The 21417-nt window shown below is 37.4% G+C and overlaps 1 protein-coding gene across 1 annotated transcript in view; it reads right to left on the bottom strand.

Moving 5' to 3' along the window:
* Positions 1-21417, bottom strand: part of DMD (dystrophin) — a 4487195-nt gene that overhangs the window by 3459549 nt on the left and 1006229 nt on the right. The window contains exon 5 of the mRNA XM_053707599.1: positions 876-968. Coding sequence (XP_053563574.1) covers positions 876-968 — 93 coding nt within the window. The remainder of the gene's footprint in view (positions 1-875; positions 969-21417) is intronic.

The following is a 21417-nucleotide window of genomic DNA, read 5'->3' as shown; positions in this document are numbered from 1 at the left end:
GCTTCTTTACCTATGGTATGACAAGCTAGTATTCAACTTGTGCTGTTGAGTGCTATCCTAGTACACTCTTTCAATTGCGTATAGCAATTGGTACCTTTTAGTCTGTTTCTCCCAGTGTACAGCACCTAAGTCCTAGATTATATTACAATTATCTCTGCATATATATAAGAAATATAAATACTATTAGGGACACAGCACCAGTAGTGTCATCGTTTTTTTCTCTTCTCTTTCAATACTAGAAATATTTAAAGGTCCTTGATGACATCACTCAGTACTTTGTAATTCTGTATGGAAGTCCTGGATTTCTTGTTCCCATTCTCCCCTTCTGGTTTTGACCTCAGCTTGTGCCCTGGTTTATGTCTCTCACATAACCTTTTTTTTTGCCTAGAACTCTGGACTGTGAAACTTGTTGCTGACTACTGTAACTGTACTTTGAAATACACTTATGCTTGCTCCTTCTGTTCTAACATTTGGTTAATATTTGATATTCTGGTACCTGACCCTTGCTTTCTTCCTGACCATTTTTCTGTGCATTCCCTGGGTGCTGATATTTGGCTTTGTCTTTCTGGTAACGACTTTGGCCTGTTTCTGCTGTTAGATCCCAATTCATCACCTGCAACACTGTTTTCAGCTTCAAATCAAGGTAATCTCCTCAATATCTTACATAGTCGCCCAGCACAAACCCTTTTTCCTATTGCTCGGCGTCCTGCAGGAAACAGTAGTTCCAGGCATGGGGCTTGTGTAATGCTTAAGCACAAGGTGCTTATTATAATTATTATTAAGGACTTTTTATGCGGACAATGGGATCAGTCTCGAGCACAAATTCCTACATTTACAAATTAACTTTATTTAAAACAGAAAAGTTAACAACTTACCTGCCAATGTAGTATTATGCTCCAGATTAAGCCAAGGGTTAGCTTGTGATTCCCATCCACTATGTCAGAGCTGCCAATATTTACCAAATCAACCTGTTGAGGAATCAATGCAGTACAATTTATTTATTTATTTTGCACTGTTGTCATTCTGGTTATTATAATCATCATCATAACTTTGTCCTGACACTCACTATTTGACACTATTAAAAAGATTACTATTGGATCTCTACCTATAGTGAACTATTATCTAAAGAAAACTAGGAAGATTCTCAGTTCTACAATTTGAAGGGACAGTAATAACTTTGCAATTACAAGACATTTGGACCTCTATTTATAAAGCTGTCAACCGCAAATATGCTGGAATTCCGCAGTGTATTTGTGGCGAGCCTGATTCACCTTAGTTATCAAAGGCTAGAGACCGGCAAAAGTAGAATTTAGTGACGTAACATACGATCCGCCGGACTCAGTCCGACACAGATCGATGCTTACGTCACTACAGATGTTCCGAACACAAGTTCGGCACAATCTGACTACTTTTGCTAGTTATCAAAGAACTAGCAGGTATGCTCGCCACTTTTCCGGCCCAGCATACCTGGTTTTCAATCCGCTGCCATAGGAATCAATGGGAGTCTGACAGCAGCGAAAGCTCATGTTCGCTGCTGCCGGATATCCCATTGATTCCTATGGGAAATGTCTACACCTAACACCCTAACATGTACCCCGAGTCTAAACACCTCTAATCTGCCCCCCTGACACCGCCACCACCTACATTATACTTAATAACCCCTAAACCACCACTCCCGGACCCCGCCGCAACTAAATAAAGTTATTAACCCCTAAACCGCCGCTCCCAGGCCCCGCCGCAACTAAATAAAGTTATTAACCCCTAAACCGCCGCTCCCGGACCCCGCTGCTTCCTACATTATATTTATTAACCCCTAATCTGCCCCCCTACACCGCTGCCACTATATTAATTTTATTAACCCCTAAACCTAAGTCTAACCCTAACACCCCCCCCCAACTTAAATATTATTTATATTAATCTAAATAAATATTCCTATAATTAAATAAATTATTCCTATTTAAAACTAAATACTTACCTGTAAAATAAACCCTAAGATAGCTACAATATAATTAATAATTACATTGTAGCTATTTTAGGATTTATTTTTATTTTTCAGGTAAGTTTGTATTTATTTTAACTATTTAATAACTACCTAGCTAAAATAAATACAAAATTACCTGTAAAATAAATCCTAACCTAAGTTACAATTACAACTAACACTACAATTAAATAAATTAAATTAATTAACTACAATTACCTACAATTAAACAAAATTAACTAAAGTCCAAAAACCCCCCCCACTAAATTACAGAAAATAAAAAAATAGTTACAAGTATTTTAAACTAATTACACCTAATCTAAGCCCCCTAATAAAATAAAAAAGCCCCCCAAAATAATAAAAATCCCTAACCTAGACTAAATTACTAATAGCCCTTAAAAGGGCTTTTTGCGGGGCATTGCCCCAAAGTAAAAAGCTTGTTTTCCTGTAAAAAAAGAAATACAACCCCCCAACATTAAAACCCACAACCACACACCCAACCCTACTCTAAAACCCACCCAAACCCCCCTTAAAAAACCTAACACTAACCCCCTGAAGATAACCCTACCTTGAGCCGTCTTCACCCAACCGGGCCAAAGTCCTCAACGAAGCCGGGCGAAGTGGTCATCCAGACGGGCAGAAGTCTTCATCCAGGCGGCATCTTCTATCTTCTTCCATCCGACGAGGAGCGGCTCCATCTTGAAGACATCCGACGCGGAGCATCCATTTAGACCGACGACTAACGACGAATGACAGTTTCTTTAAATGACGTCATCCATTCTATTAGCCAATCGGAATTAAGGTAGAAAAAATCCTATTGGCTGATGCAATCAACCAATAGGATTGACCTCGCATTCTATTGGCTGATTGCAACATCCAATAGAATGCAAGGTTAATCCTATTGGCTGATTGGATCAGCCAATCAAATTGAACTTCAATCCGATTGGCTGATTGCATCAGCCAATAGGATTTTTCCTACCTTAATTCTGATTGGCTGATAGAATTGGAATTCAAGGGACACCATCCTGGATGACGTCATTTAAAGGAACCGTCATTTGTTGGGTAGTCGTCGGTCTGGATGGATGCTCCGCATCGGATGTCTTCAAGATGGAGCCGCTCCTCGTCGGATGGAAGAATATAGAAGATGCCGCCTGGATGAAGACTTCTGCTCGTCTGGAGGACCACTTCGCCTGGCATTGTTGAGGACTTCGGCCCAGTTGGGTGAAGACGGCTCAAGGTAGGGTGATCTTCAGAGGGTTAGTGTTAGGTTTTTTTAAGGGGGGGTTGGGTGGGTTTTAGAGTAAGGTTGGGTGTGTGGGTGGTGGGTTTTAATATTGCGGGGTTGTTTGTAATTTGTTTTACATGTAAAAGAGCTGATTACTTTAGGGCAATGCCCCACAAAAAGCCCTTTAAGGGCTATTTGTAATTTAGTATAGGGTAGGGATTTTTATTATTTTGGGGGGCTTTTTTATTTTATTAGGGGGCTTAGATTAGGTGTAATTAGTTTAAAATTCTTGTAATTATTTTTTTATTTTCTGTAATTTAGTGTTTTCTTTTGTACTTTAGTTAATTTTATTTAATTGTATTTAATTGTAGGTAATTGTAGTTAATTAATTAAATTTATTTAATTGTAGTGTAGTGTTAGGTGTAATTGTAACTTAGGTTAGGATTTATTTTACAGGTAATTTTGTCTTTATTTTAGCTAGGTAGCTATTAAATAGTTAATAACTATTTAATAACTATTGTACCTAGTTAAAATAAATACAAATTTGCCTGTAAAATAAAAATAAACCCTGAGATGGTTACAATGTAACAATTAGTTATATTATAGCTTGCTTAGGGTTTATTTTACAGGTAAGTATTTAGTTTTAAATAGGAATATTTTAGTTAATAATAGTAAATTTATTTAGATTTATTTAAATAATATTTAAGTTAGCGGGTGTTAGGGTTAGACTTTTGTTTAGGGGTTAATTCATTTAATATAGTGGTGGCGGTGTAGGGGGGGCAGATTAGGGGTTAATAAATGTAACAAATAGAATACTTCCACGCAGGTGGAAAGAGTCCAGCAGGGAATGGACCGAGAGTAGTAGAAAGTAAAAAATGCTTTATTAGATATGCATTAAAAATACTGCGAGTTGTCACAGAAAATCAGACCTATATCACAGCCTTAAGCAAAGTCAGCCTAGTAGCCCAACATCATACACTCCAACATGTTTCGTGCTGCAACATTCGGAGCTTGATAAATGGGCCTCTCAAAGTTTAAAACAACAAAAGTGTGGTGGCTTATGTGTTATATGAACATAGGAACAATACATTTGGGCTCTAGGTCCTTATTCGGCATATGGTTATATCATAAAGGAGCTGAAAATAGACTAAAGGAAGAGCAGACTACACCAACCACTCACCAACGTTAAAGAAACATGAACGTCAAAACTAAATGTACACGTTTTAGGCAGAGAATCCAATTTAGCCACAAATATGAAATGTTACTCATTTTTCAGAAGCAATGTCACTAATGGCTGTCTGAACTTGCTAATAGATAACCTTCTCACTGGTGATAAGATTATACAGACTCATATCAAGCAACATACATTGCATAAGATACTAGTATATCATTTTGTCTGTGTTTTCTAACTATATCGTTTTCTACCTATAAAGATGCATCTAAATCTGCAAATTTAGGATCTTTATCATTCCAAAAAATGTTATATATAATATATTATTATACTCCGAGGCTTGGCTAATTCAATTTCCAAAACATATTTTAACAATAATGCAGGTTATTTCAACACTTTAGTAAGGTCACAACGATTTATAAAAACAAATTCAAGGTAAAGTAAGCATGAAAAAAAGACTTGATAACTGATAAAACAAAATATCATTAACCCATATCTTCCACAATATCCTGCTATAAGTTTTATTACCAACATATGTCAAGTATTTATATATATATATATATATATATATATATATATATATATATATATATTTATATTTATTATTTATTTATTTTTTTTCTTCATTATGGCAAGCAATAGTTTTATTTTATTTTTTTAATCATTTAAATTTATCCTTGATGTGATATTATTTGGAAAACTCAGTAAATAAATTTTACATTTATTGTGCATCCTTGCCAATACATTGAAAGTTATTTCCAATTTTAATACATTGATATATTTAGATAAATTATTCAAAGCTAAGTTTGAAAATAACTTAGGTTTATTAAAAGTATTAATTTTACATTCTATTGTAACACACAAACATATTACCTGCACACATTCATACATGCATACTACCTGCACATGCACGCTCGCACACATTATTTGTGTACAAGTCTTCAAGTTACAATGCTCCATTTTTAAGTATTTTTAAAACAATGAAATAATATTTATCAAGCATTCTTCCTCAAGACTAAAAGAATAGGATGATTAGTTACCATGTCATTTTGTTACCGTAATTTACTACATTTTTTTTAAATATCATGCACAGTCCAAAAAGCCTGGTGGAATTAAATTTCTTGGGTTATGGGTTATTGATGTGGCCAAATAATAAAATATGGAGTTAAATTGGTTAATTTGTGCTGTGGTTTTAACAATCACGGCATAAAGTTAAAAAATCCTGGGAAATGTAACCAAACATTAAAAGTAAAGGGACAGAAATGTTAAAATTAAAGGGACAGTCAACTCAATTTTTTTATTGTTTAAAAAGATAGATAATCCCTTTATTACCCATTCCCCAGTTTTGCACAGCCAACATGGTTATATTAATATACTTTTTACCAAAATAAATAGTTTCTAAATTTTGTTCTGAGTTTAGAAATACCCAATGTTTAGATGTTCTTTGCTTTTCTGCAAGTTATAGGGCAATAAGTACAAGTAGCACTTTGCTATTTCCAAACCATTTTTTTTCAAAATTAGCGATAGTTACATTGGAACACTGATATCTGTCAGGAATCCCTGAATATCCCTTGACATGTATATATTTTTTTAGTAGACAACCCAAAGTATTGATCTAGGCCCATTTTGGTATATTTCATGCCACCATTTCACAGCCAAATGCGATTAAATTTTTCACAAACTTTTTCACAAACTTTAGGTTTCTCACTAAAATTATTTACAAACAGCTTGTGAAATTATGGCACAAATGGTTGTAAATGCTTCTCTGGGATCCCCTTTGTTCAGAAGTAGCAGACTTAGTAGCAGGCTTTGGCATTGCTTTTTGGTAATTAGAAGGTCGCTAAATGCCTCTGCGCACCACACATGTATTATGCCCAGAAGTAAAGGGGTTAATTAGGGAGCTTGTAGGGTTAATTTTAGCTTTAGTGTAGTATAGTAGACAACCCAAAGTATTGTAGAGGAGGGGGAAATCATTTTTCAAAATAGGTCTGTGAGGAGGGGGGAAATACTTTTTCATAAGGGATCTGGGAGCGGGAGGGGTAGGGTATGAAAATGGGGCAGCTACACTACAGAAAAACAGTGGTTTATTTAAAAAAAAAAAACACATTTAAATGCAAAGTGGGTACTGGCAGACAGCTGCCCGTACCCAAAATGGTGGAAAATAGTTAGTGGGGGGAGGGTTAGAGAGCTCTTTGGGGGGAATCAATGAGGTTGAGGGCTAAGGGGGTTTCCTACACAGCAGAATATATCATTTAAATTAAATATATAATAAAAAATAAATAAGAAAAAGCCTTTTATTTTAGTACTGGCAGACTTTCTGCCAGTGCTTAAGATGGCGGGGACAATTGTGGGGTGGGGGAGGGATGAGAGCTGTTTGGGAGGGATCAGGGGGTGGGATGTGTCAGGTGGGAGGCTGATCTCTACACTAAAGCTAAAATTAACACTTCAAGCTCCCTACAAGCTACCTAATTAACCCTGTCACTGCTGGGCATAATACAAGTGTGGGGCACAGCAGCATTTAGCAGCCTTTTAATTACCAAAAAGCAATGCCAAAGCCATATATGTCTGCTATTTCTGAACAAAGGGGATCCCAGAGAAGCATTTACAACCATTTGTGCCATACAAAACTGTGAAGGATCCCCCCTTAGCCCCGAACCTCTCTGATCCCCCCTCCCCAAAGAGCTATCTAACCCTCCCCCCACTAACTATGTGCCACCATTTTGGGTACTGGCAGCTGTCTGCCAGTACCCACTTTGCAAAGAAATGTGGATTTTTAAAAATGAAACCTACTTTTTCTGTTGTGTAGCTGCCCCCCTGCCATACCCTCCCCCTCCCCCTCCCAGATCCCTTATAAAAAAAGTATTCCCCCCCTCCTCTGCCACCCACCACCCTCTCCCAGCACTCTCTCCAACCACTTTAGTTATTTTTTCATTTGGATAGATCGCTTGTGTGCATGCGCACACACACATGTGCGTGCACCCGCCCCTCCCTCACAACTGCTGGCCGGAACGGAAGTTCACCAGTGATCAGCTGCCCACCCATCTCCCTGCAGTGCCTCTCTCTGCATCGGTGTGCAAAAAAATGTATTGCAGTGATGTCTCAATATCAAGGCATCACGGCAATACGTTGAAAACGACTGTAAGTGATCAGGATCGCTTCCAGCCACTTGAATCCCCTGATGACGTACAGGGTACGTTGTTGGTCTTTAAAGACCAGTTTTTATATGACGTACCCTGTATGACGTGTGTCGTTATGTAAGTAACTGACAGAAAGTATAGCAAGTTAATTGTATATGGATCTTCAACTGCAGATCTAGATGGAATGTTTCACTCAGCACCTGCTTATCATATGTAGAAGAGAAGCGTATGGCTTGGAGTGATTTAATATATCTTGAAAAGAACAGAGTGACACAGGTTAAAACCTGGAGCAGTCTCTTACAGAATCAGCTGTTAGAGAAAACAGGAACCCAAGGGGTTAAATAATTCAGGTAGGAGTTTAAATAACAAGGAACCATTCAGTCACAGTTTCACTCTTACCAGAGAGTGGACTTTAGCTATCCGTTGTAACAGCTGATCTGTCAGATTAGGACAGAAGAGAAATCCTCAGGCAGCGTGTGAACGGTTAGAACTGAGGAGCTGCGCTGATAGTAATTAGTGATCCAGTGAAGCAGGTAGTTTCAGGAGTGAAGAAAGATTTGCACAAGCAATATAAAAGTTCAAAACGATATTCAGAATTAAATCCTGTTGTAACAAAAGGGTAATCCAAAGAGCACAATATGCAGTGTTAGCTCAGCTACCAAACTCATTAACTAAGCACCTGTCTGCCCTCAGGAAAAGGTTTAAGTAAGGTAAAAAGGTGCGGCTTCGTAGTTAAGGTGGAATTACAGAATATCAGATGTCAGACAGTTAAGGTGGAGAGATGAGTTCTGACATGACCCCCCCTTCAGGCAAGCCTTCCCAAGGCTTGCAGCCTGGGGCGATCAGGGTTTCTCCTGTGGAACTGAGCAACAAGTTTTGGAGCATTCACGTGAGATGATGGTTCCCAGGTATCCTCATCTGGTGGATAACCCTTCCATCGGACAAGGTACTGGAGTTCACCTTTAGTAATCCGAGAATCAAGTAATTCTTTCACTTCGTATTCTTCTGCATCCAGAATCGGTGGCTTGGGTGGTAAAATCTGTGTGCCGGAGGAGGAAGCTGGTTTGATCAAAGAAACGTGGAAAGTGGAGTGGATGGCCAGAGAGGGAGGTAATTGAAGTGCTACTGCATTTTGATTGATGATTCGTATAATCTGAAACGGGCCTATGAACAGACTGGCTAATTTTTTGCTTGGGATTTGCAATCTCAAATTTTTGGTCGAAAGCCATACCCAGTCACCGACTACGTATTGAGGTGGTGGTCTTCTTCTCAGATCATAATATTTTTTCTGGGCATTTTGAGCAGATTGCAAATGTTTTTGGAGTAATTGCAAATTTTGTGTCATCTTATCAGCTATATCATCAATTTTGGGACTTGGAGAACTGGTGGTTGTGAGAAAGGACATTTTTGGATGGAACCCATAGTTGGCGTAGAAGGGAGTCATTCGAGATGAAGAGTTGAGTGTGTTGTTGTATGCAAACTCAGCGGTTGATAAATAATTCATCCAGTCTTCTTGGTGGAATGCACAATAGGATCTAATGTACTGTTCTAGCCATTGATTCAGACGCTCTGTTTGGCCGTTCGTCTGTGGGTGATAAGCTGTGGTGTACCTATGGTTTATTTGTAGTTTCTGACATAGATTCCTCCAAAACCTGGAGGTAAACTGAGTCCCCCTGTCGGTGGTCAGAATGGTTGGTATGCCATGAAGTTTCAGAACATTATCTATAAATAACTGGGCTGTTTCTGCGGAGGTTGGAAGTTTCCGATATGGGATGAAATGGGCCATTTTTGTCATCAAATCAACAACTACCAATATCGTGTTCATTCCAAGTGAGAGAGGCAATTCGACTATAAAATCCATGCCCAGGTGGGTCCATGGTTTATCAGGAACTTGTATAGGCATCAATAACCCATATGGGGGTCTTCTTTCTGATTTCGATGTGGTACAGATTGTACAATCTTGTATGTATTCCTTGATACTCATGTTCATCTTAGGCCACCAATAGTTCCTTGCTATCAAATCCTTCGTCCTGGAAATTCCTGGATGGCCAGAAAGAGGAGAGTCGTGGTGTTCCTTGATTAACTCCTGTCTTAGAGTCTGGGGTACATAAATCTTGTCTTTGATGTATCCTATCCCATCTGAAGCGGTATGGAGTTGTGATGGAGTATCCAAGTCTTGGACCAAAGCCTCTTTGAGTTTAGAGGCGAAAGTTGAAGTGATACCAATGTATCTATCATGTGGTATGATTTCCTTTGGATTGTGGTCATTTACTGGCTTTGGGTCCTTCCGGGATAAGGCGTCAGCCTTACCATTCCTTGAAGCGGGTCTGTATATGATCTGAAAATGGAATCTGCTGAAATATAGACTCCAGCGAACCTGTCTGGCAGAGAGTGTCTTGTTCCTTTGGAGAAATTCCAGATTTTTATGATCTGTATATACTATGATGGGTAATCGTGTTCCTTCTAAAAGATGTCTCCAATGCTCAAATGATCTTTTTATGGATAACAACTCTTTCTCTCCTATTGGGTAGTTGATCTCCGGAGGAGACATAACTTTAGAATAAAATGCTACTGGATGAAGAGGATGATTCAAGTCTTCTCTCTGGGATAAAACTGAACCTAAAGCGTAATCTTGATAATACCCATGTGACGTGTTTAATGTGATCCTCCAAGTTTTGGGAGTATATTAAAATGTCATCGAGATAAACTATCACACATATGTCAAGAAGATCCCTGAAAACATCATTGACAAAATGCTGGAACGTTGCCGGAGCGTTACACAGACCAAAAGGCATTACCAAATACTCATATAACCCATATCTCGTTCTAAATGCTGTCAACCACTCATCTCCCTCTCTTATGCGTATGAGGTTGTAAGCCCCCCTGAGATCGAGCTTTGTGTAGATCTTAGCTTGATGTAAACGCTCTATAAGTTCAGGGATTAGGGGGAGAGGGTAACGATTCTTCACAGTAATTTTATTAAGCTCCCTATAGTCAATAATTGGCCTTAAAGTCTGATCTTTGTTCGTCACAAAGAACATGCCGGCTCCGGCAGGGGAGACAGAAGGTCTGATAAACCCCTTCTTCAAATTATCATCAAGATAGGACTTTAAATGACTTAATTCGGGCTGGCTCAATGGGTATAGATGTCCATATGGGACACTAGATCCCGGTATTAAATCAATGGGACAATCGTAACTCCGATGCGGAGGTAAGCTCTCAGCCTCTCTTTTGCTGAAGACTTCTGCATATTCAGCATAAACCCTAGGGATAACTGTAGTTTCTTCTGCACAATGTAGAGTATGTATGTCATTATAACACAACTTACGGCAATGTGTGGAATCTAATGTGAGTTTTAATGTTTTCCACTCTATGTTAGGCTCGTGTAGTCTTATCCACTGCATACCTAAAACTATGGGAAAGAGTGGGGAAGGAAGTACATCAAATCGTAAATACTCATGATGATTGTCCTGAGTAATGACTAATAGAGGGATTGTGTGATGGGTGATAGGACCGCTTGATATGTAAGACCCATCAACTACTCTGATAGACACAGGAACAGACTTTTTTTCAAGTGGGATTTTATTAACATTCACATACTCCAAATCAATATAAGCCCCATAAGCCCCAGTGTCAATTATAGCCTCTGTAGTCGAACGCTTACGGTCCCACTGCAAAGAGAGAGAGATGGTACAGTAAACTGGGTTATATTGAATATGAGGCATAGTATTGGTCATAATGTACTTACTCTTTTTATTTCTCTGCAGTACAGGGCAGTCTTTAACAGTGTGTGCTGGATTAGCACAATACAGACACAGTGCCGCGGCCTTCCTTCTTTGCTTCTCCTCCAAAGATAAAGGACCCTTTAACATGCCTATCTCCATCGGTTCTTGAGGGGCAGCAGCACTGCTGAGGGATTGGTTAGGTGCAGAGGTTCTTTTATACGTAGGTTCTGAGGAGTGGCGTTCGCTCTTTCTCTCCCGTAGTCTCCGGTCTATTTGAATGGACAGTCTCATCAACCCTTCCAGGCTGTCAGGAAGTTCCACTCGAGCTAACTCATCTTTTACTTGATCAGAGAGACCTAACCTAAACTGATTTTTTAGGGCTATGTGATTCCATTGGGAATCTGTAGCAAACTGCTTAAAATCAGTTATATATAATTCAACTGATCTGTTGCCCTGTTTCAAAGCCCTCATCTTTGTTTCAGCAGTTAACTGCGAGTTGGTGTCCAGATATAACTCATCCATGGCAATCAGAAAATCATTTGAGGAGTTTATGATAGGGTTGTTGTTTTCATAAAATGAATCTGCCCAAATTCTTGGCTCCCCTCTGAGGTAAGATATTACCGTGAGCACCTTTATTTTATCATTCTGGTAGGTCTTTGGCTTTAAAGTGAACATAAGTAGACAGGCATTCCTGAACTGTCTATACATACGTCTGTCCCCTGAAAATAAATCAGGAGGGGATATCTGTGGTTCTGGGCATGCATCAGGTGGTACCATTTTAGCAGATAGGGAGTCCTTGATGACCTTCCTTAACGTTTCATTTTCAACTTGAAGATTACTTAGAGCCTGACCGAGTTGGTCTACCCTCTGAGATAAGCCATAAACAACTTGAGGTAGATCCGCTGGATCCATTATTTTGGGCTTAGTTAATCTGTAAGTAACTGAGAGAAAGTATAGCAAGTTAATTGTATATGGATCTTCAACTGCAGATCTAGATGGAATGTTTCACTCAGCACCTGCTTATCATATGTAGAAGAGAAGCGTATGGCTTGGAGTGATTTAATATATCTTGAAAAGAACAGAGTGACACAGGTTAAAACCTGGAGCAGTCTCTTACAGAATCAGCTGTTAGAGAAAACAGGAACCCAAGGGGTTAAATAATTCAGGTAGGAGTTTAAATAACAAGGAACCATTCAGTCACAGTTTCACTCTTACCAGAGAGTGGACTTTAGCTATCCGTTGTAACAGCTGATCTGTCAGATTAGGACAGAAGAGAAATCCTCAGGCAGCGTGTGAACGGTTAGAACTGAGGAGCTGCGCTGATAGTAATTAGTGATCCAGTGAAGCAGGTAGTTTCAGGAGTGAAGAAAGATTTGCACAAGCAATATAAAAGTTCAAAACGATATTCAGAATTAAATCCTGTTGTAACAAAAGGGTAATCCAAAGAGCACAATATGCAGTGTTAGCTCAGCTACCAAACTCATTAACTAAGCACCTGTCTGCCCTCAGGAAAAGGTTTAAGTAAGGTAAAAAGGTGCGGCTTCGTAGTTAAGGTGGAATTACAGAATATCAGATGTCAGACAGTTAAGGTGGAGAGATGAGTTCTGACACGTTAAGAGGTTAAACAATATAAATATCTAATTTAAATAGAAGCATTTAAACAAATAAACATCTACAAGTTATCAAAGTGATCAATTTTATAGGAAACACGAAGGATTAAAAACTTGACGCCCGATCTCATATGCGGTGTCGGGGGCAAAAGCCAGTGTCGCCAATTTTTAGTCGGATTTAGCGATCACATATATGGCACAGCATACAAGTTCAGCGCGTATATATTTCACCCGCCGCTCACAGTTTTTACTCCCATAAACTAACATATAACTGGCGTCTGCAGTCGGTATCACATATTCAGCGCAAGGACTTACGCGCTGAGAATGGAGAAATTTTACTCCATATTCACCTCACCACACATAGGCAGGCACACCCCTAATCTGCCTACCCCCACAAGGCAATCTACCTATTTACACTAATAACTCCTAATCCACCAACCCCCCACAACACAAACTACCTAATAAAGTTATTAACGCCTAAACCACCAAACCCCCACAATGCAATCTATCTGTTAACACTATTAACCGCTATTCCGCTAACCCCACATCGCAAACTATGTAATAAAGTTATTAACCCCTAATCCGCCAACCCCCCACAATGTTAAATACCTAATTACACTATTAACCCCTAATCTGCAAACCCCCCACAACGCAATCTACCTAATTACACTATTAACCCCAAATCTGCCAACCCCCACAACACAAACTACCTAATAAAGTTATTAACACCTAAACCTGCCAACCCACCACAACATAATCTACCTATTAAAACTATTAACCCCTAATCTGCCAACCCCCCACAACCCAAAGTATTAATCTAATAACTAAGCCCCGTAACCTAACACCCCCTAAATGAACCCCAATTAAAAAACAATCACGTAAAATAAAAAAGCCTATCTTAAAAATGATTTATGTGATTCACCCGATTTGCAAGTTGAATTTACGGGTGGCGTGGGTTTCAGCAGTTGCGCTGACATTTACGCTGTATATATAATCTAGTCCCTAGAAGATAGATCCCAGGTGCCCACCCCCATTCCATAACTAAAATAACTCACAAAGACACATAAATGGGTAAAAACCACCATAACAACATATAAATAACTGACTAAGGGCCAGATTTCATGTGGAGTGCAACATATTGCCTTCGCAAGGGTGATATTTGTGCTCCACTTTGTAATACCAGCGCATTTAAATGTGCACTGATATTACAAGTTAGGTACAATGCAAATGCGATAGCTACGGAAGCTTAGCGCTCACGATAGCTAGCTTCCATAGGCTCCAATGGGAGCCTAGTTTTCATGCCATCAGACACGGTATTGGAACCTAACACAGCAAAGGTGGTAAGTCATGCAGCAATGGGCAGCAGATCTTAAAAAAATATGTATATGCTTATATACATATATATTTATATGTCAATATGTGTATATACAAATATTAACACATAAATAAGGGAATATATGCATATATAAATATAAATTTACAGAGAACACAAAGTTCCCCGTAGACCACAATGTAAAGGCACTTTTCAGTGCTGTTTTATTTCTAACACTCCACACCCTCCAACTTTAACCCCTCATAACTTCTTCATGCAGTTATTTTAAAAAAAAAATCCTTTTATTTTTTTATTAAAAAACTACACTACACTGTATTTTGAGGGCAATTGAGGCACATTTGAAAATTAACCAGAGATCTGATCTCTGGTTAATTTTTGGAGAGCTAATTGCTACCGCGAGCTTGCAAAAGCAATAACCAGCCAGTTGTAATGAATTGTTATTTATCATGTGCCCTAAACAGGTGAATTTTCCCATTTACGAGCATGCGATAAATTAGCGCTACACTTGTAATCTAGCCATATACCTATACAGAAAAACATAACTGCCATTGAGTCCGTATCCTTCTCAAACCACGAGAGATCATCAGCTGCATCCACCCCAGGCTACAGTAGAGTAAGCTCTGCAACTGGCTTGGTACTCATTCTTTCTAGAACTCTCCTGTCCCATCTGTCTGAATAAGTACCCAAGGCTCCAACCGGAAGCATCCACTTCTCGACTAACAAAACCCCAGCCACATCTAACTCATAACAACCCTCAGGGAGACATTCACTCACTCTGCCATAATCATCAACCAGGGAGGGAGGGTAGGAAACATGATCTTCACCAATACAGCAGAGACCAGTGATCCATTGAAACCTGCCTATAAACCAAGGTATGACCTTTCCTTGCAATGCAACAATGTTACAGTATTTACTCTCTCACTAACCTCTAGGCCTTAACCCTTATGTCACTCCTAGCCTATTGGGCTAGCTTTTGTGCAAAGTCTTGCATTTTTATTTAAATTTGAGATTTACTTCTGTGCATTTTAAATTTGATTTGTAATCTTCTTTAAATAATTTTGTTTCACATGTAATTCCTTTTTGTTTTTTTCTGAGTTTAATGTCTGATTGGTGCCATTCTTTACCTTTTTCTATAATATGTCTCCATTTCGGTACCAGCAATTCTGCATGCATGTTTTATTTTAATTGATGTTGGTTTCATGACAAAGAGGGGCATTTATCATAGGTCAATTTGTCAAATGAGCCTTGAAAACACTTTATGTCTGTTGACCTGTTAGGGTAATTTATCTCCATCATAAACAGCCCACACATATGCAACAAGGTCATTTATTTTTGATGTCTTTATTGGTACACAAGAGAGTTTTTACAGTTGCATATGCTGTGTACTGAAAATAGTTTGTACATTTCTCCCCACCTGAGTTGGAGAATTCCATTGAGACTAATGTAAAGATGTATTAGAGTGAAACAGATGTTTATTCACTTTAATACACAATGAAAGCAGTTTAAACTCATTAAACAGTACTTAGAAAATCTGAAGTAAATGTTATTGCAAATAGATTTTTTGATGTCTGACATGCTTATGTAATAACAAATCTGAATTACCTTAAATGTAATTTTGGGGAATCTGTTTAATATATGTAATTATGTAAGAATAATTCAATATTAATCTGTATATATATATATATATATATATATATATATATATATATATATATATATATATATATATATATATATATATATATATATTATATATATATATATATATATATATATATATATATATATATGAGGTAGGTTAAAGGGACATTATACACTCATTTTTTCTTTGCATAAATGTTTTGTAGATAATCTATTTATATAGCCCATAAAGTTTTTTTTTAATTAATGTATAGTTTTGCTTATTTTTAAATAACATTGCTCTGATTTTCAGACTCCTAACCAAGCCCCAAAGTTTTATGTGAATACGCTCGACTACCTACTCCAGCTTGCTCCTGTTTGTGTAAAGGGTCTTTTCATATGCAAAAGAAGGGGGAGGGGGGGAGTGTCTTATTTGCCACTTGCAGTGGGCTTTCCAGCTACCTTTTCAACAGAGCCAAAGTGACAGCTTCTAAGTAAGTTTTTAAACAGTTTTATACTGGATTTTTATATCAGTATCTGTGCATATTATTCTTTATAGTAGTGTCTATTACATGCAGTTATATGAAAATGAGTGTATACTGTCCCTTTAAGTGCACTCACACTAACTGTATTCAAATACCAGGGTGTTAAGAGGCAGGTAGATAGCAGATGTGGAACAAAGCACTCACTGGTCTTGAAATATATCAGACCGGGTTCACCAGAACTGCTTGTGCAATGTTAAATGCCGAAAGCGTATGCCGTCGGCATTAAGTGATGTTGGGCGGTCATGATTTGCTGCATCAAATCATGTTCGCCCGCCATTTGATAATTTGGGCCCTGTGTTTTTATTCCTTAGTGAGACTGTTTTTATTCTTTATTGAGGCAGTGCTTTTATTTATTAGTGAGACTGTTTTTTATATTCTTAGTGAGACTGTGTTATTATTCCCAATTGAGACAGTGCTTTTATTCATTAGTTAAAATGTGTTTTATTTTCCTTAGTGAGACTGTGTTTTTATTCCTTAGTGAGACTATGTTTTTATTCCTTATTGAGATAGTGCTTTTATTCATTAGTGAGACTGTGTTTTATATTCCTTAGCGAGACAGTGCTTTTATTCATTAGTGAGACTGTATTTTATATTCCTTAGTGAGACAGTGCTTTTACTCCTTAGTAAGACTGTGCTTTTATTCCTTAGTGAGACTGTGCTTTTATTCCTTAGTGAGACTGTGCTTTTATTCCTTAGTAAGACTGTGCTTTTATTCCTTAGTGAGACTGTGCTGTTATTCCTTAGTGAGACTGTGCTTTTATTCCTTAGTGAGACTGTGCTTTTATTCCTTAGTGAGATTGTGCTTTTATTCCTTAGTGAGATTGTGCTTTTATTCCTTAGTGAGACTGTGCTTTTATTCCTTAGTGAGACTGTGATTTTATTCATTAGTTAAAATGTGTTTTATTTTCCTTAGTGAGACTGTGTTTTAAATTCCTTAGTGAGACGGTGCTTTTTTTCTTTAGTGAGACTGTTTTTATTCCTTAGTGAGACTATGTTTTTATTCCTTATTGAGACAGTGCTTTTATTCATTAGTGAGACTGTGTTTTATATTCCTTAGTGCGATGGTACTTTTATTCATTAGTGAGACTGTATTTTATATTCCTTAGTGAGACAGTGCTTTTACTCCTTAGAGAAACTGTGGTATTCCTTAGTAAGACTGTGCTTGTATTCCTTAGTGAGACTGTGCTTTTATTCCTTAGTGAGACTGTGCTTTTATTCCTTATTGAGACAGTGCTTTTATTCATTAGTTAAAATGTGTTTTATTTTCCTTAGTGAGACTGTGTTTTTATTACTTAGTGAGACTATGTTTTTATTCCTTATTGAGACAGTGCTTTTATTCATTAGTGAGATTGTGCTTTTATTCCTTAGTGAGACTGTGCTTTTATTCCTTAGTGAGACTGTGCTGTTATTCCTTAGTGAGACTGTGCTGTTATTCCTTAGTGAGACTGTGCTTTTATTCCTTAGTGAGATTGTGCTTTTATTCCTTAGTGAGACTGTGCTTTTATTCCTTAGTGAGACTGTGCTGTTATTCCTTAGTGAGACTGTGCTTTTATTCCTTAGTGAGATTGTGCTTTTATTCCTTAGTGAGATTGTGCTTTTATTCCTTAATGAGACTGTGCTTTTATTCCTTAGTGAGATTGTGCTTTTATTCCTTAGTGAGACTGTGCTTTTATTCCTTAGTGAGATTGTGCTTTTATTCCTTAGTGAGATTGTGTTTTTATTCCTTAGTGAGACTGTGCTTTTATTCCTTAGTGAGATTGTGCTTTTATTCCTTAGTGAGAGTGTGCTTTTATTCCTTAGTGAGATTGTGCTTTTATTCCTTAGTGAGATTGTGCTTTTATTCCTTAGTGAGAGTGTGCTTTTATTCCTTAGTGAGATTGTGCTTTTATTCCTTTGTGAGATTGTGCTTTTATTCCTTAGTGAGATTGTGCTTTTATTCCTTAGTGAGATTGTGCTTTTATTCCTTAGTGAGACTGTGCTTTTATTCCTTAGTTAGATTGTGTTTTTATTCCTTAGTGAAATTGTGCTTTTATTCCTTAGTTAGATTGTGCTTTTATTCCTTAGTGAGATTGTGCTTTTATTCCTTAGTGGGAGTGTGCTTTTATTCCTTAGTGAGATTGTGCTTTTATTCCTTAGTGAGATTGTGCTTTTATTCTTTAGTGAGATTGTGCTTTTATTCCTTAGTGAGATTGTGCTTTTATTCCTTAGTGAGACTGTGCTTTTATTCCTTAGTGAGATTGTGCTTTTATTCCTTAGTGAGACTGTGCTTTTATTCCTTAGTGGGATTGTGCTTATATTCCCTATTGAGACAGTGCTTCTATTCATTAGTTAAAATGTGTTTTATTTTCCTTAGTGAGACTGTGTTTTAAATTCCTTAGTGAGACGGTGCTTTTTTTCTTTAGTGAGACTGTTTTTATTCCTTAGTGAGACTATGTTTTTATTCCTTATTGAGACAGTACTTTTATTCATTAGTGAGACTGCGTTTTATATTCCTTAGTGAGACAGTGCTTTTACTCCTTAGAGAAACTGTGTTTTTATTCCTTAGTAAGACTGTGCTTTTATTCCTTAGTGAAACTGCGCTTTTATTCCTTAGTGAGACTGTGCTTTTATTCCTTAGTGAGACTGTGCTTTTATTCCTTAGTAAGACTGTGCTTTTATTCCTTAGTGAAACTGCGTTTTTATTAATTAGTGAAACTGTATTTTTACTAATAGTAAGACTGTGGTTTTATTCCTTAGTGAGACTGTGTTTTTATTCCTTAGTGAGACTGTACTTTTATTCCTTAGTGAGACTGTGCTTTTATTCCTTAGTAAGACTGTGCTTGTATTCAGTGAGACTGTGCTTTTATTCCTTAGTGAGACTGTGCTTTTATTCCTTAGTAAGACTGTGCTTTTATTCGTTAGTGAGACTGTGCTGTTATTCCTTAGTGAGACTGTGGTTTTATTCCTTAGTGAGACTGTGCTTTTATTCCTTAGTGAGACTGTGCTTTAATTCCTTAGTGAGACTGTGCTTTTATTTCTTAGTGAGACTGTGCTTTTATTCCTTAGCGAAACTGTGTTTTTACTCCTTAGTAAGACTGTGCTTTTATTCCTTAGACTGATTTTATTCCTTAGTGAGACTGTGCTATTATTCCTTAGTGAGACTGTGCTTTTATTCCTTAGTGAGACTGTGCTGTTATTCGTTAGTGAGACTGTGCTTTTATTCCTTAGTGAGACTGTGCTTTTATTCCTTAGTGAGGCTGTGCTTTTATTCCTTAGTGAGACTGTGCTGTTATTCCTTAGTGAGACTGTGCTTTTATTCCTTAGTAAGACTGTGCTTTTATTCCTTAGTGAAACTGCGTTTTTATTACTTAGTGAAACTGTATTTTTACTAATAGTAAGACTGTGCTATAATTCCTTAGTGAGACTGTGCTTTTATTTCTTAGTGAGACTGTGCTTTTATTCCTTAGCGAAACTGTGTTTTTACTCCTTAGTAAGACTGTGCTTTTATTCCTTAGACTGATTTTATTCCTTAGTGAGACTGTGCTATTATTCCTTAGTGAGACTGTGCTTTTATTCCTTAGTGAGACTGTGCTGTTATTCCTTAGTGAGACTGTGCTTTTATTCCTTAGTGAGACTGTGCTTTTATTCCTTAGTGAGACTGTGATTTTATTCCTTAGTGAGACTGTGCTTTTATTCCTTAGTGAGACTGTGTTTTTACTCCTTAGTAAGACTGTGCTTTTATTCCTTAGTGAAACTGTGTTTTTACTCCTTAGTAAGACTGTGCTTTTATTCCTTAGTGAGACTGATTTTATTCCTTAGTGAGACTGTGCTGTTAATCCTTAGTGAGACTGTGCTTTTATTCCTTAGTGAGACTGTGCTTTTATTCCTTAGTGAGACTGTGCTTTTATTCCTTAGTGAGACTGTGCTTTTATTCCTTAGTGAAACTGCGTTTTTATTACTTAGTAAGACTGTGCTTTTATTCCTTAGTGAGACTCTGATTTTATTCCTTAGTGAGACTGATTTTATTCCTTAGTGAGACTGTGCTGTTATTCCTTAGTGAGAGTGTGCTTTTATTCCTTAGTGAGATTGTGCTTTTATTCCTTAGTGAGATTGTGCTTTTATTCCTTAGTGAGATTGTGCTTTTATTCCTTAGTGAGACTGTGCTTTTATTCCTTAGTGAGATTGTGTTTTTATTCCTTAGTGAAATTGTGCTTTTATTCCTTAGTTAGATTGTGCTTTTATTCCTTAGTGAGATTGTGCTTTTATTCCTTAGTGAGAGTGTGCTTTTATTCCTTAGTGAGATTGTGCTTTTATTCCTTAGTGAGATTGTGCTTTTATTCGTTAGTGAGATTGTGCTTTTATTCCTTAGTGAGATTGTGCTTTTATTCCTTAGTGAGACTGTGCTTTTATTCCTTAGTGAGATTGTGCTTTTATTCCTTAGTGAGACTGTGCTTTTATTCCTTAGTGGGATTGTGCTTATATTCCCTATTGAGACAGTGCTTTTATTCATTAGTTAAAATGTGTTTTATTTTCCTTAGTGAGACTGTGTTTTAAATTCCTTAGTGAGACGGTGCTTTTTTTCTTTAGTGAGACTGTTTTTATTCCTTAGTGAGACTATGTTTTTATTCCTTATTGAGACAGTGCTTTTATGCATTAGTGAGACTGTGTTTTATATTCCTTAGTGAGACAGTGCTTTTACTCCTTAGAGAAACTGTGGTTTTATTCCTTAGTAAGACTGTGCTTTTATTCCTTAGTGAAACTGCGCTTTTATTCCTTAGTGAGACTGTGCTTTTATTCCTTAGTGAGACTGTGCTTTTATTCCTTAGTAAGACTGTGCTTTTATTCCTTAGTGAAACTGCGTTTTTATTACTTAGTGAAACTGCGTTTTTATTACTTAGTGAAACTGTATTTTTACTAATAGTAAGACTGTGGTTTTATTCCTTAGTGAGACTGTGTTTTTATTCCTTAGTGAGACTGTGCTTTTATTCCTTAGTGAGACTGTGCTTTTATTCCTTAGTAAGACTGTGCTTTTATTCGTTAGTGAGACTGTGCTGTTATTCCTTAGTGAGACTGTGGTTTTATTCCTTAGTGAGA

The sequence above is a fragment of the Bombina bombina genome, chromosome 3, assembly GCF_027579735.1.
Source record: "Bombina bombina isolate aBomBom1 chromosome 3, aBomBom1.pri, whole genome shotgun sequence".
NCBI lineage: Eukaryota > Metazoa > Chordata > Amphibia > Anura > Bombinatoridae > Bombina > Bombina bombina.
This window is presented reverse-complemented; position numbering and strand designations above follow the sequence as displayed.